The 16,821-nt window shown below is 33.3% G+C and overlaps 1 protein-coding gene and 1 long non-coding RNA gene across 3 annotated transcripts; one reads left to right on the forward strand and one right to left on the reverse strand.

Moving 5' to 3' along the window:
• Positions 1-1,972: 1,972 nt before the first annotated feature.
• On the reverse strand, positions 1,973-4,016 carry LOC11435338 (protein RETICULATA-RELATED 3, chloroplastic). Of its 2 annotated transcripts, none has more exons than XM_003623603.4 (2): positions 3,855-4,016; positions 1,973-3,497 (listed from the first exon to the last, which is right to left on the reverse strand). In XM_003623603.4, the coding sequence occupies exon 2, from the start codon at positions 3,490-3,492 to the stop codon at positions 2,431-2,433; it is 1,062 nt and encodes a 353-aa protein (XP_003623651.1). In that variant the 5' UTR covers positions 3,493-3,497; positions 3,855-4,016; the 3' UTR covers positions 1,973-2,430. The 2 variants fall into 2 exon arrangements, with proteins under 2 accessions (XP_003623651.1, XP_039683692.1); XM_039827758.1 differs by having other exon boundaries at positions 3,721-3,859.
• A 3,092-nt stretch (positions 4,017-7,108) lies between these two features.
• LOC112416382 (uncharacterized) lies at positions 7,109-9,024 on the forward strand. The gene is made up of 2 exons (XR_003006795.2): positions 7,109-7,309; positions 8,555-9,024. It is a non-coding gene; the product is annotated as an uncharacterized lncRNA (long non-coding RNA).
• Positions 9,025-16,821: the final 7,797 nt, after the last annotated feature.

The raw sequence follows: 16,821 nt of genomic DNA on the forward strand, positions 1-16,821 counted from the left end.
TTAGTGGTTTGATTTGTAACTATTGTGTATAAAAAAACTCGGCTGAAAATTAAAAACTCATTTTGGAGTCACTGCTAAGTGGCAATAGATACTTTGTATCTATCTATAACATAGTTAAAAAGAAAAGGACTCATTTCAATGAAATTATGTTGGGGCATATAAGAAAAATGAAATTATGTAGAGCTTATGAGCAAAATGAAATTATGTTTAGAGAGAAATGATAGCCGTATTTTTTTTTAACAAATTCTTTAAGTAAGGCATATGTTACCCCTCCCCTTCATGATTTGGAGGTAATTTATCCCTAATGAAAAATAAGATTCAATTTTGGAACGTAGGAGATGGAGACCAGATGTTGAACGAAGGAGATAAAGAACACGATATTCTTGAGATGAAAATGATAATTGATTGTAAGAAAAAACCCTATCGGTGAGGTCTACATTACCTTTTGATGAATTGGGGGGAGTTTACCCCTTATGAAAAGTATGATTCAATTCTAGACCGGAGGAGATGGATATCACATGTTGAATGAAGGAGATGAGTTGTTTGATGTTCTTGAGATGAAAATGGTTACTATTGTAAAAATAAAGATGAAGAAAAATGAATTTTTCTTTGATAGGGCTAAATTGCCCCCAAATCATGAAGGAGTAACGTAGAAAAAACCACTGCTATAACATTGATTGATTTGCTTTATAGAAACTCCATATATTGGTCTTGTAAATTGATCACTTTAAAAGTATGGTGATTTTTTTCCAATGAATCAATCATTTGTGCCATTAAATGTGTGTTGGAGCATTATCAAAAAATATTATGTTACATGGTTATGTTAAAACACTGAATTATGCTATCAAGATTAGTTTTTCCCTATTAGGAAGAGCATCGATGTTGAATGGGTGGAGAATGATAGAAGGAATGGTTTTGAATGCGTAGAGAAAATGATGGAAGGAGTGACAAGGAATAAGTGTTTCTGTCAAATACTGCAGATACGTAAAAAACTCAATTTGTTATTTTAGAAATAGACAAAGTACCCAAGAAGAGGATGCCATTATTTCCACAGTACTTGTAATAATGTTATGAGTTTTTCCCTACTAATTTGAAGTTGAAAATAGGCATCACTTCTTTAATAGGCAAAGCTCAAAAAGTACTAACAAGTAAAGCAGAATCAAAGTTGTGATTTCAGAAATTTCATCGTGATATCAAACATGCATTTAGAGTATCAACAACCAAGTACTCAAAGTATTAAACATGTACTAAACAAGTACTCTTTTGAAGTACACATTGTTGATGCTCTAAGTGCATGTTTGGTATTATGGTTTTGGAGTAATTGCTTGCTTTATTGTGTAGTACAATTTAAGATGTTTGGCATCAACAATGAAATCTTAAAGAGCACTTGCTTGTTTCAGATATGAAATTAGTGAACTGGGGAAATCAAAAGAGCACTTGCTTATATGCATCCTCTTTTTCTAGAAAGAAAACCGCAATATACTTGGGGTTTCTTGTAGGAATTTGTGGCAACGCACGGTGATTTTTTTTCTTGTGATGATTTGTGTTTCCTTCCCTATGCAAAGCATAAGGGACAAAAGTGTAGGGAATATCATGACTGGAAACAAGAATTTTGGTTTATTGATGGAGGGAATACATTAGGATCTATCATTATTTTTTTCGTTTGTTTTTGTTTCAAAACTTAAAATGATCTATCAAATACAAACACATAACTTAAAGAAATGCAAATGCAATTTTACCATAATAATATTGACTAATGTCAAGTAGGCATATAATAAGTCACGTCAGAACTATTTATCAGATCCATAACGGCTACATGTATATTTTGTAGCAAGAATTCTAAAAAGTAACTCCGTGCGAATAACAAAACTTAAAAGGATCTATTTAAGACACGCAAAAAAAAAAAAACTTAAAAAGGATCTATCTAGTATAAACACATAATTTGAAGAACTAATATATATGCGATTTTGTCTATCCTTAATAAAAATGAAATAAAAGTGAAAATACACCAAATTATTGATGTTGCACAATTTAATATCAATATCATACACCTGATTTTATTTAACCAATACTCCAAACTAGATATGTGATACTTATACAAAGATAATAATGGTCTAGAAAAGGACAAGAAAAGCCTACTGATAGAAAAGAAACAAAAAAACAGCAACACAGTAGCCAAAACCAAAACATGTTCATATGAGTAGGTGGTGGGGGTCCAAAATCCAATACATGGCCATACTAATTTGTCACCTTATTGTTCAGGTTGTATTTTCAGCAACATACCATCAAAACCTGCCAAAATTTTGTACCAAATATCCCATCTAAATTACCCTTCATTCTTATTTGTTGCTGCCAGAAAAACTAAAAGACAATCACCTATCCAACAATCTTGGTCAAAGCTATAGATAAAAACAAACTAAGTGATGCTATTCACTTTGTTGGTGTTGTTTGGTTGTTATTCTCCAAAGCCTCCTCCCTTTCCCTTTCAACCTTCTCAACTAATCCATCCTCCAATTGTGATGGCTTCTCACCAGAACTCTGTGCCCCTGTCAACCTTGCCAAAACCACAAAAGACATTCCTCCAAGAACATTGTTCACAACCCTAAGCACCAACACTGAGGACTTGAATGCTAAAGGATTAAGTGCTTTCTCCAACACAAACTCAGCACCGTTTAGTGTTTGGTACCTAAGATTACTGCTGAAACCCATATGAGCAGCCCAAGTGAGAGAATTGAGTAAAGTTGGTGGAGCTTTGTTTGGTGTCTCAAAGTTTGGATCCATTTTCTTCCTCATCTTAATCAACCCATTTGAAAGTGCTGTACCAGCAAGACCAGCACCAAACCCAACAGCAGCAAAAATGGTACCTTTATACACCAGAGTACCTAACCTATCCAATAAACTAAAAGCACCAGGCTCAAACATGTGACTCTTAGGACAAGATGCAAAGATTGCAGGCACACTGGCAGAAGAAGCTCCTAATGTTGGTGCCAATAGATACATAAGTGTGAAATTGAGAATAGCACCAACAACAAGAGTCGAAAACACAAAGTCAAGTTCATTCAAACCAAAATTAGGCCTTGAAGCCATATCACCTAAAACACAAGCAGTAACACCAACCAACTCTTCCATCAAAACCTTGAAAGGAAATTGCGGATCAGCAGCAACTCTTGATCTCCATCCATTCAGAAACAAACCCAAAATCCCAAAAGACGAATCTTTTGATTTTCCATCATCATTATCATTATTAGCACCACCCCAATTTTCACTCCCACCACCACCACCTCCACCACTCCTACCACTACCACCACTTCCAACCCCATCACCTCCGGCAAAAGAAAGTTTCAATCTTTGAGGCAAATGGGGTGATGGGTTGGTGAGATATATAGAAGTACGGTTATGTAACTGTGCAGGTGGTGATAATGGTGATGGAAATGAAAGTGCACGGCTTTGACCAGATGAAGGTGTAAAACGCAGAAGAGCCATAGTTGACATTTGATCTGTGGCAAAGCAAACATCAAAAAACATAGACTTTACAATAAAATCAAAAAGCTCATACTATTCATTCATTCACTATGATGCATAGGTACAATTAATTTAATACTGCATTATTTTCTAAACTATTGAAAGCAAAAACACAACAGAATATAATTATTCAACAATTTAATTAAGATCTAAATCATAATCCAAAAATTAGAATAAAAAACACCGTGATTCACGTACCGGCGCCGCCGGATACGTGACTGCGTTGCTTGAAAGATTCTCTCAAATGGATGAATATGAATATGAATATGAATATGATCATGAAAATAAAAATAAAAATAAATTAAAAAAAAAGATGGGATTTTTGTGAATACCTGGATCTGGTGGTTGAGTGAAAGAGCGGAAGGATCAATGCTTAAACCTCAAACTGTAATGTTGCGGCAGTTGTTTTCGGAGAAAGAATTTAGAGTGAGAGTTGGTGGATTCAATGTTTATTTATACTACACTCACTCTATATGTACATCATTGTAATAAGTGTCACGTTTATGTCACAAAAAAATATTCTAACAAGACTCTATTTGGTAAAAATAGCGGATAGCTTATAAGCTAGCTGATAGCTGATGACTTATAACTGATAAGCTAATTGAAGTGTTTGGAAAAATTAATGTTTCAATAGTTGATAAATGTAAAATGACATAAAAGGATATTTTTTTTAAAATAAAAAAGGACTTTTTAAATTCCAAATAAATCTAATGAAGAACATTTGAATACCTAATAATCCACTTCCACCAATAAAATCGAAACACAATCAATTCAGAAATGAGAAAGATACTTGGAGTTTTTCTATGATTCAAAGAGCCTTTTTTCACAACGATTTCCATAAAAAAAATAAATCATAAACTACTAAAATCCAACAAACGATTGAAGTATAATTAAAAAGAAAAATGTAACAGTTCAAGAGAAATGAAAACCTGGGTGTGGAAACGAATCAGTGGAACGGCGGGTGTGGAAACGAATCAGTGGAACGGCGGGCGAGGCGGACGAGTACGAGCGGAATCAGGAATCAAAGAGAAAGGAAGAGTATGAGTGCACTTAATCAATATAAATGCATCATTATTTAATTTTATAATAAATTATAAAGGGTAAAAAAGGATTTTAGAAAAAATAGTAAGGGTAAAAGTGGAAGAAAAAACAATAAGCTATAAGCTATAAGCTCAAACGCTACTTGGAATAGCTTCTGAAAAATAGCTTATAAGCTCTTGAAATAAGCTATAAGCTCATGGTAAAAAAGTATTACCAAACAGAGCTTTTTTTATCAAACGAGCTTATAAGCTAAAAGCTATAAGCTATAAGCTCATTTAGGAACCTTACCAAACAGACTCAAAATAAGTACTTTTACATAAAATATATATATATTTTAATTATATATTTTAACTAAAATATTATTTACATCACTCTCTATTTGATATATTTTATTCTATATTTACGATAATGATTATTATACTAATGATTACTTGTTTAACACGGTGAACCAAAGTTTGAATCACAACAAGAAAAAAATATCATTATAGTTGGAGGAGACATCCATGTTTAATACGCCTCAAATATAATTAACTTCAATTGAAGGAATCTATAGTAAACAAAAAAACAAATTATGTATATGTATTTGATCCAAATTTAGACTAAGTACGTTTATTTTATTTTATTTTTTTAAAGGAATGACGTGAATTTAATAAAATTATTATTCTATGTTTTGGTAAAAAATACTATATTTTTAATTCTTTTATTTATAATATAACTACCCTCCCCATGATAAACGATAAATCACTTTTCATATTAATTGAATAAGTGATGTATCTAGTCTCTATATAGATCATATACATCACTTATCTAATGAATCTAAAAGTAATTTTTTACATATAATAGTGATTGAACGAAATATTATTTTTATTTTAAATTAATTAAATAACATGCATGTGCTTTATAATTTAGCTAAATTCAACTCTTATACACAATCCTTTAAAAAATGTACACCAAATCAACTCGGTATCTATTATAGTAACATAAGCAATTGTGACTTGACAATAATTATCCAAGTGCTAATTATTTGAAAAACATGAAAGACATTATGGACTAACAAACTATTAACTATACTTACTAATGTAAGAGTATAGAATTTCTTTTCCCACCTCCCGCATTACTCGTACTTGCAGTCCTACAAGTGTTTGCATCGTTGAACATCTTTGCAACAAAACACACAATATGCACATAAAACAACCATAACCAATATAAACTGTTCTACGCAAGTAAATATCAACAAAAGGTAAATAAAATCTTAAATAGACACATAATAGAAGATCATAAATGATAAGTAAACACAAAAATACAAACACAAAAATGATACCATAGACTGTTCCTCAATACTTATATTTTTTCTTTTTTCTTTTTTCCTTTCTTTCCTTCTTTCTTATTTACCACCATCTTTCCCTCTTGAGAATTGCTGTTCCCACATTTGGTTTGGTTGTGCCACACGAGTAAATTATTCAAATGCCCCTCGGCAGTTAACTGCCAAAGTTTTAGAAATACGGCTGCAGTTAACTGCCGAGGAAACCTCAAACCTGTTTTTTTTTTTTTGACAAAATCCATAAATTATCATTAATAACAAACCTTTTTTTTTTTTTGACAAAAACCATAAATTGTCTTTAATAATATTTATTGATTTTGAATGTTTCAATCATTATTTTAGTACGTTTCAAACAATTGCAGTATTATACTTATGCGTATATATCTTAATAAGAATAACATTTAAATCAGTGTAAAAATTAAGCATTTGAATATTGTTTCGCACATTACTTAAATACAAATAATAATAAAAAAAATCGTTAAAATAATTGTGCACAACAATTTTTTTAAGGTATAATATGTTGTTATATTTTCTACATTAAAATAATTGTGTACAAAGAATTTTTTTTATTTAAATAATTTGCAAAACAATATTCAAATACTTAATTTTTACACTTATTGAAATGTTTTTTGAGGACTTAAATGTTAAGCCTAAAACAAAGAAAAAGGAAATAAAAGAAGAAAATTCCGTGAAAGTTCTTTGGAAATAAAATATTCACTAATGTTGAAGATCAAAACAGTTATAACCAAAAAAGAAGAAGATCAAATGACTAATACAATTAAAATAATTGTGAATATTTCCGTAAAAAGGAAATAAAAGAAGAAAATTATGTGAAAGTTCTTTGGAAATAAAATATTCATTATTGTTGAAGATCAAAGCAGTTATAACCAAAAAAGAAGAAGATCAAAGGAGTAATACAATTAAAATAAATAAGGAAGACAAATCAATAAAATTAAAAACGAATTATTAAGAAAAATCAATGAAAAATGATAAAGACCGCAGAATATTCTCAAAGAATATTTATGGTTTTTGTCAAAAAAAAAAAAAAAAAAAAAAAGGTTTGAGGTTTCCTCGGCAGTTAACTGCAGAAGTTTTCAGTTTTCCTCGGTAGTTTACTGCCGAAGTTTTCCTCGGTCGGTTTCATAATTCGGCAGTTAACTGCCAAGGGACATTTGGGTAAATTACTAGTGTTTCTCAGCCAAAGGTAATGTGTCAACATCAATTCTCTTCCCTCTTGTTTCGTTTTCCTTCTCTCTCTCTGATTCACTCATTTCCTATAAGCAAGAACAAATTATCTTTCATTCACTCATAGCTTCTCGTCACTCCTTCTTCATCTTTGTACAGTGCCACCCTCTCATGCTATTTTCGGTCACTCCGCCTGTCTCGGCTGCGACGCCATATTCATCTCCTTGTTTTCATACCCAGGTTTTTTCCTTTCTCTGTTCTTGTTTTTAGAATTTCAGTGGCTTGTAATTGTTGTTATACCTTGTTGTGCTAAACGTTGGTTTGATTCTTAGTAGATAAGAAGAAGGAAAAAAATCCTAAACCTAAATAATTTTTATTTTATTCTTACTTATTATCTCATTTCATTACTTCATTCTTGCATTTTTATCATGGGGTGAGATGATTCCTTCATTATTTTCGTTTTCCCCAAATTTCAAATTAAAAACCCTAAATTTTTGAATTGACGAAATGATGAAATTGATTAAGATTTATATACTGAATATGTTCAATATTAATTTTCTCAACTTAATTGCATGATTATAGACTTCAAAACAGCTAATACTTAAATCTAATACCCCATAATCAATTTTGTGTTACAATTTTTCTCTTGTATTTTTTTGTTGGTGTTTTGATGTTTGTTTTAATGAAAAAGTATGCGAGTTAGTTTTAAGGGGGAGGGTCTGTTTTTTGAGCTGTGTTGTGCTCTGAGTTCACAACATGTTTTTGTTGGTTTTTTCCCACACTCACCTAAGCTTTCTTTGCATTCCAAAGAAGATTGGTAGTTTTAATAGAAAAGTGGTAAGAATTGTAAGGAAAAGTTATCTCATTGAGTACAGTATGAAAGTGAATATAAACACACTTGAACATATAATTTAAAAGATATAGTGTCAGTGATGAATTGAGTATTTTTTTTCCTTCTTTTTAAGAGATATGAATATGATATGTACTTTGAGAAAGTAGATTATGTTTCGAGTGAAACCTATTTATGTTGAAATTGTGAATAGTTGAGTATTTATATATGAGAGGGAACTTCTTAATCTTTAAGAGAAAGGTAGTAATATAGTTGCTGAATTGATTTCATAAGTGTGGACTTCAGAGTCTTAGAGAACAAGTTATTCCACTATTTTGCTATCTGTAGTAGTGCTGCTATATTAGGGGGTGCAGGGAGTGTTTTTCTGCCTGGGCCTTTTCTGCTATCTGGCCTGAGAAGGGAGGTCTGTGCTGTTTGTGATTTCTGGTCTGCTGTTTGTGCCACCCCTGTTTTCTGGTATGCTGTTTGTGTTTATATGAACAAAGTCCTTGCTTAAATTATATTTAATGTTTTTGTTTGTGATGCTTACATTTTTTTCTGATGTTTTAGCTGCATTATATTTGATGCAATAAGCTTGTAAATCACCATGTTTGCAATATAACTTATTATTGATCTAATTGAGTGATTTTGTGCAGTTTTGGTGTGCCAATTGCACCCACAATTGAAAATTTGTGGATAGTTCAAATGCTGTTTTGGATTGTGGTAGTATTGATGATGGACAGCTCTAATAGTTTTTGGACAAAAGCACATGCACTCATTGCTAAGTAGATGAAGTGACCCTTTTGTGTATACAACCAGACTTTTATAACTATGATATTGTGTTTTTTGGTGGCCAAATCATGGTGACAAAGGTCAACACATGACTATGAATTTTTTATTTTTTTTGGGAAAACATGTTTGTAAAGTTAACATTAGGTACAATGCTAGTTAACTTATGTAATTTAATGTTTGTAAAGTTAACATAAGGTTTAACTTATGTAATTTAAGTTCTATTTTGTGATGTAGTTAATCAACCATGTAAATGGTATGGTTTTGGAAATTGTAAATGGTGTGGTTGTAATGGAAAAATTAGTGAATAATATAAGGTAGCAATGTTATTTTACAAGTTCCTGTCTAAACTTTAAAATTCATTAAACTTGACCACAAAATTTATCATCAAGATGACTGGAATTGAATCAGCCATAAAATAGCCACTTAATAAACTTCAATTTTGCATAATTGTTCTAAACAACCACATAATAGGTCAACAAGTGTAACAAATTAACCCTTAAAAAAAATTAACAAATAACATCAAATACACTTGAGAACATCAACTTTCCCCTAGAACCTAAATACACGAGTAACAAAAATCTCCATGACAACAAAAATAATGATTGCCCAATTCTTTTCTTCTCATCAGATAACTTGACCTTCAACTTCTCAATTTTCTTATTACTCATCTCCTTCGTTATATCTGAACATATACAAGCTTGTCGAGTTGGTGTTGTTTCGGATAATTCGTATAAAGAAGACGCAAACACACACTTCACAGCAAAATGGACACACAATAGCAAGAAAGTGAAGCCACGACAACTCAGCATTGCAGCGGCCAACTCGCACAGTGTCAGGCAAAAAACTGAGCACAAAACCACCACAGCAAAATCACAGATACATCAACAGAGAATGCAGCCCCCAAAAGCTGAAAACAATCCTACCGAAACAGCAACACACAACACTAACAGCTAAACTAGAACCAAAATAGTGACCCATCCTATCTTTTCAATTGTGCCCATTTGAAATTGGAAGAGGTTGTAGACATTTTTTCACTGCAAAAGACAAACACAATAATGAAATAAATCAATACAATGTCCATAGCGTCACACCAATAACATGAAGCAAAAGAAAACTTAAGCAAACTTACAAACATGTTCAATAACAAAAGAAATATAATTTCAAAGGCAAATTAATTGTTTTACCTTTTTACTCGTAGCCATCAAAATGCAGAGAAAACAAAATCAGTAGCACAACACATCAATGAGAATGAAAATATTGAACTCCAACACAACACAACACCATATTCAACTCAAAACAGATTTAACATCAACATAATACAATGCACACAGACTCCATGACGACCGGTGACAACATCTCTGTTACCAACGCCGGTGAATACTACCATATTTCAGATAGAGAGTGAGGACGAACGGATCTCCATGATGATGGCCAGCGACGTACCTCAACGTCGGGGGAAAAAAGAGGGGCAGCGCGGTGGTGGTTGATAGTGGCGAGAGGCAGAGAAACGATGGTGGTGGTGATAGGGGACAGAGTCATGGGGGAGAAAGGATTGGAAGGTGTGGTGATGGGAGAGTACGCGATTTTCAGAGAGAGGAGAGAAGCTACAGATCTAGGTTTTAATGAAGGGGAAATTACAAAACTACCCTTGCTGTCGTATTTGTGTTTGTATTTTTGTGTCCATTTATCATTCCTGATAGAAGATTTAGGTCATGCAATCACTCAAAAGATCATCAAACCATGGGGGATAAAACAAAGGTAATAACAAACATTTTGTGGTTTCCGTCAAAAAAAAAAAAAAACATTTTGTGGTTATCACATAACGTTGCATGTATTCATAAAATCAAACAATTGGTTGGCTACGTGACACTACTTCAGGTATAACAAACAAATTGTTATTTACATAACTTGTAAACATGTTATATTATTTGTTGTTTATTGATTAGTATATGTTGATATATGTATTAATATATCAGCAGATCAACAGAGTCAAACCCATAGATTTTGAGGATCATTGTAGAAGGATAGACACTTGTGTGCTATCTTGTTTGTACCGATGAAGGGTCTCCACATCATAGACCTTTACGAAGCGCACATGGATCATATTATACCTACAAATTGTGTATTCTATGCATAACATCCATTCTAGAACATCAAACTCTCTTCAGGCTGGATGTTATACGAACCTCACATGATCTGTTATTTGTCGGAGCACGTGTTGTGCTATATTGAATTTGTCCAACCATTCTCAAACATCCAACTCAGTTTGTTTCACCTATGACGACCCGAGAGAGTGTGCTTGTGGCCTAGACCAACTTTCTTAGGCATGTGTTGTATGTTGCACACTTAGGAGATAATGTGTTGCATGGTTTTGACCCAACAAAAAGATACATGAAACAACATTTCAGGATTTCACATTCGTACTTGCTTTCCAAACCCGCAAGAGATCTTCCTGGGCCACATGAGCAGGAGAATGCTCGATGAGATTACTATTAACGAGGATGGAAACATGTTGTAGGTAGATATGGGCCCATGATTAGGCCACATTTGGGTGATAGCCATTGGGATACTGGCTAGTGGCCAAGTGGAGCAGGGGTCTAGTCTGACAAGGTTTAGAATGGGTCATTGTTGATACTCAAGGAAGGATGGTGTATCACTGTAGGATGAGGGGTGGTGGTATGGGGTATGTCGCTGAGTAGGGTTTATAGCTTTGTATGATTTTGATATTTTGTTTGGAATATATTGTATGATTTGAATATTTTATTCCAAATATTTGTATGATTTAGATATTGGTTTACATATGTATAATGTTATAATTATGGCGTGTTATGGTTTCATTATATTTCGATAATATTTTGATGTGTGTTGATAATTTGTTTTTGTGCGTATTGCAAATCAACGTAAACTTGCAAAAAGGTGTGCTCACTATCTCAAATACTTAGAATTTTTATGTTGACACACACTACAAGAAAACAACGTTTTAGAGTCGGCGAAAAACCCACTCTAACTGGGCAAAAACCGACGCTAACAATGAAATAGCGTCGGTGTCAGGTGCAAGCTAAAAAACTGGAAGTTACTGGATAGAGTCGGCTATTTCCATCCGAGGCTAACGTAGCGTCGGCCAAGCCGAGTTTAAAATCGACTCTTCGTGCAGCCGAGGCTATTTAATTCAAAATAAAAAAAGTAAACAAAATCATTTAGAGTTTGTCAATCCGATGCTATCTTAAAAGGTTAAAGTCGGCTTCACTAACGCTAAAGTCAACTTTACGCCGGTCAACTAAATCGTATAGAGTTGGGCATCCGACTCTATAGTCAACCAAAAGTCAACTAAATCTTAGAGTTAGTTGGACCGACTCTAAAGTCAAATTTTAAAAGTCAAGATTATTTAGTAGAGTCGGCCTACCGGATGCTAAAGTCAAAATCATAAAATGTCAAATAAATTGTTAGAGTCGGTATGACCGAGGCTAGTAATTTTTTTATTTTTTTTTACTTTTTGACCATGTTTAGCAAATCAATTGGTTTCATACTCTCTTTTGCAGAATAATACCAGAAATCTGCGAAATATTTCAATTTATATCATGTTTGCCCATAATGCCGCTAAACTAGTTAGCACATCAAGTAAGCTACAAAAAGTAATATTGTGCTAACATAAGAAACACATTCACTTTAACACTTTAACTGCTGTTGTGATACTGCAAAAGAGCCTAAAACTACAAAATATCAAAGTTACGATCACAGTAGCATGCTCATGTCATAATATATTACCAACAAAATAAGCACGTCCAAAAAAGTCGTTCTAGTACTAAAAACTAGTCTAAAACAACCAAAGTCAAGAGTCACTATGCAATGATTGGTCGTCCAAGTTATCATATGAGGATGTGAAGGAGGCTAGGTGACACTACATGATCAGTTACCAGAACGACGGTCCCGCTCCATAATAAATTTTTTAAATTCAACCATTTGAATCATCAATTGCTTGTTTAGGTCTATAGCTACTTGTGATTGAGCTAATGCCTCATCAGCCTTCTTCTCGGCTATAGCAGCCTTCTCCTCAGCTCTAACTCTAGCTGCCCTGATCCGCCTCCAAAGACATCTCATACATGGAACCATGATGATCTTGAGATTTTTGAGTAAATGACGTGCACCCACGCCGAAGGTTGACAGATAAGTCTGTTGTACCGTAAACTCGACCACGGGTATGACCCCCTGCAGACTCGATCCCCAACCTAAGTTTTGTTCCTCCATCAACTTCTTGCACACCATCTCCAGTTGTTTCATCAATTTGGGCTTGTACTGTAGTCAATTTCTTTTTAAATGATTCCTGCTCAATAGAGAAAAAAAATATAAATATTTCATGGTATTCATTAACCGAAAAACATGTCATAGGCATTATTTATAGGTAATTCACATGGTTAGAACATTGTTACAAAACTAATCTAACCATCACAATCCATATGAACAATTTTCGAAAAACAGAAATCCATATTATTTCAAATTATATAACATGAACCTATGTTTAACACATTCAAAAAATATAATCCAAAATGTGTCATCATGAGGACTATCTTTGTTATTAGAAACTGATGTGATGGGGTTTTAACACATATATCATATAATATGAACTGTAAATTTTTTTCAGATTGTTTTTTAACAAGAATTGGAGAAACCAGAGTAATTCAATGGCAAAACACATAGACTTCTTAGTTTTTAGGGAATACGAATTATATAATTTGAAATGATTAATACCTCAAATTAGTCCTTGAATTTTGAAAAATCGGCCAATTTTGTCCCTGAATTTTGCAAAATATCAAATTAGTCCCTGAATTTACAAAATGTCAATCAAATCAGTCCCTCCGTTAAGTTGGTATGTTAACGGAGGTGACGTGTAACGTTAACCTCTGACAAAGCTTACCACGTCAGATGCCACGCAAGCAGGGACCAAACTGATTAATTTACTCAAAATTTTACACAAAATTTCCAAGGACCAATTTGATGGATTTTCAGAAAATTGGCAACGGCTCTTTCCCTTCTTTGTGAGTAACGGCTCTTTCTCCTCTTCCTCATTAAGGGCTATTTCTTCCCCAAATATATAAATTTGGAACCCTAATGTTATAATTCCTTACATAGAGTTCAAAATCCCCAAAATTTCTTCCATGAATTGATGTCAAATTTCTTTCCCAATTCAAAAAACTTAGAACCCTAATTTTTTTGATTAAATTCCAAATTCATAAATCAAGTGGTCTGCCTTGTAGATTCGGTGTTCAGAATTGATGGGTGGTGCGCAAATGGGCAAAAACAACTACAACAACCGGTATTCATCTTCAAGCTCTAGGTGTATTTTGGAGGACAAGGTTGATGGATAAAATTAACTGTGTAGGAAGTGAGCTTAGGTTGATTAAGATATTGATAGGAGTATTTTGTTTGATTGAGTTGTTTAAAATGATATTGTATTGTGCCAAGTCCATGTAATGTTGTAATGAAAAGAGGTTGTCAATGAATGAACCAAACCTTTCTGTCAAAATATTTTAATCAAATTGGTCCTTGAATTATATACATATCCATCATATCGATCCTCAAATTAGTTTAAATACCATCAAATATGTCCTTGAATTTTCACAACAGATATCACTGTGATCCTTGGTGCATACATTTGCTGAACAAAGTAAAAAGTAAAAGACAGACACTTTGATTATAAAAAGGCAGACATTTTCATACCATCATAAGTCATATATTTGATGTTCATAAGTCATTACATAACCAAAAAATAACATTACATAGCCATCAAGTCATCAAATCATTTGATGTTCTTAAGTGATTACATATTCAAAAAAGCGTAAACTAAACAAGTCCAAAAAGCATTAATTAAACTAGTCCAAAAACATAATTTAAACATGCATCAATGCTTTGGAAATCCTGGAGTTGTGATAAACTCAATGTATTGGGGTTGAGTAGAAGCGGATGACTCGTAATTTGGATTTGGAATTCTAATAACTCCAAGAGCAGTTGGATCTTGTGGAGCAGAACCCCTCAGTGGTGTTTGTTTATGCATGTCATTTGAAATCATTGGTCCTCTCATGCCATATCTCCTTGTATCCATTCTCTGCAAATAAAATCAATCATATGAGCCCTTAAATTATAACAAAATCCATCAAATTAGTCCTCAAATTATGACAGTAAGTCTCAAATCGATCCAGGACAACACAGGTAATAGAGGGGTATAATTGAAAACACAGGAAAAAAGAGACTGAAATGTTAAATATCGAATTTTGACAATTTCCATCAATTTAGTCCTTGTACACGTGGCTGACTTGCTGACACGTGTACAGGACAACAAAGCATGCAAGAAGCCACATCATCACTATTAACGGGCCTTTTGGACGGAGGGACGGATTTGATGGACGTTTGTAAAATTCAGGGACTAATTTGATATTTCGCAAAATTCAGGGACGAAATTGGCCGATTTTTCAAAATTCAAGGACGAATTTGAGGTATTAGTCAATTTGAAATAGAGTAAAAATATATCAGATTATATAAAATATGCACGGAGGTAAAATGGAAGACTTGGAGGGCACGTAAGGGTGGAAAAAGTTCTCAAAAGAGTAAGCCATAACTTGGAGTGAATAGAGCTGTTGTAACTCGATTCTTTTTAAGGGTGTTCTAACTAGATTTGTAGGTCTACATTAAGCTCTTTTCATATTGTAACTGTATCTGAAATGAAATCATTTTAATGAATTCATGCTACGCTAGGATAGAAATGATTAAAATTCGAATTCTTTAGCATTGTTTCTTATATATAAGATTCGAATTCAAGCTCTAAAAATGTAACAAAGTCAAAACCCTAACAAAAATATGAAAATTGCTCTTTAGCATCTATAATAGTTTGCTTCCGCATCTTAAACTACCAAAAACATCTTATCGACAATTAAAAACCACCATCAGGAACAGTAGTTAACTGCAGTTCAAATTTAGCAAAATGTTAATAATTTCCCTTCATAACCCTTCAGAACGACAATGCAAAAAAGAATCTATAAAACTGAGAATCCACCTAAGCAGTAGTAGGGATAACAAGGGAAGGAAAAACCACCAGAATGCTAACCAGCAAGAATTGTCAGCCTATTCTTTTCACAGCTGCATTGAATGAGACATGAACCAGAAGATATTATAAGCAATGATAGCTGAAGGACCACAGCATCCATCTACACCATCAAGGGCACATTTCAGCAACCCAATTTTGCGCATTTCATCCCACTTGGCCCAGGACTATCACCTCTGAAATTTGAATTCGACAGGCTAATCCACACATCTGCTGCCTCTTAATATAGTCGTGCGCATAGAAACATTCACATCCAAGGCAAAATGAAAAATAAAAATAAAAAAATTCACTACTGATCAGAAAAAATGGTCAGCTTATGGAATATTTCCCTGTTCTTGATAAGTATCAAAGCACTCGAGAAACTCTACCTTAAAAGCTAACTATTAAGGTAGAAGAACAAATCACTCAAATACTCCACTGAGTATCTCATACTACTCGATGTGGGACTTAGCCACCCCATAATACCCAAGTCCCTATCATGTGCTTGCACTAAGGAAGGTATTATTGAACAAACTCGGAATTAGCGAGATGGTTTAAATTTGCTCTGTAATTAAGTATTTTTTTCCACAAGCAGAGCAACGGCTGATCAAACTTTAGCGTGATCTCAGCAAAATATTTTTAAAAACAACGAAAGATAAAATTTAAACAATAAATTTCCTAGTAAGTCGGTCGTCATCATGGATTTGACTCCTGCTAAGTGCAAGACGCTTCAGAAAATAAAACACAAGTGAATTTTTGCTGTTCAATAGCTATTTTGTGCAGAGACGCCAAAATTGGAAAAAGTACTGGTGTTGCACATACAACATAAACACCTGTATGATACAGTTAAATACAAATCAAGGGAGTCTTCTGAACTTTTTTCTACCAGCAGGTATGTTTGGGATACTACACTGGTAAGATTTACCTTCGGCTAGATACTGTTGTCATATAAAATACAGTGCCTTGATTTTTCAAAATTAAAATGACTGTCATAATATAGCCCAATACTTAATATGACCCTTCCATGACATGTTTATATAGGAAATGATATATTTGGCC

The sequence above is a fragment of the Medicago truncatula genome, chromosome 7, assembly GCF_003473485.1.
Source record: "Medicago truncatula cultivar Jemalong A17 chromosome 7, MtrunA17r5.0-ANR, whole genome shotgun sequence".
NCBI lineage: Eukaryota > Viridiplantae > Streptophyta > Magnoliopsida > Fabales > Fabaceae > Medicago > Medicago truncatula.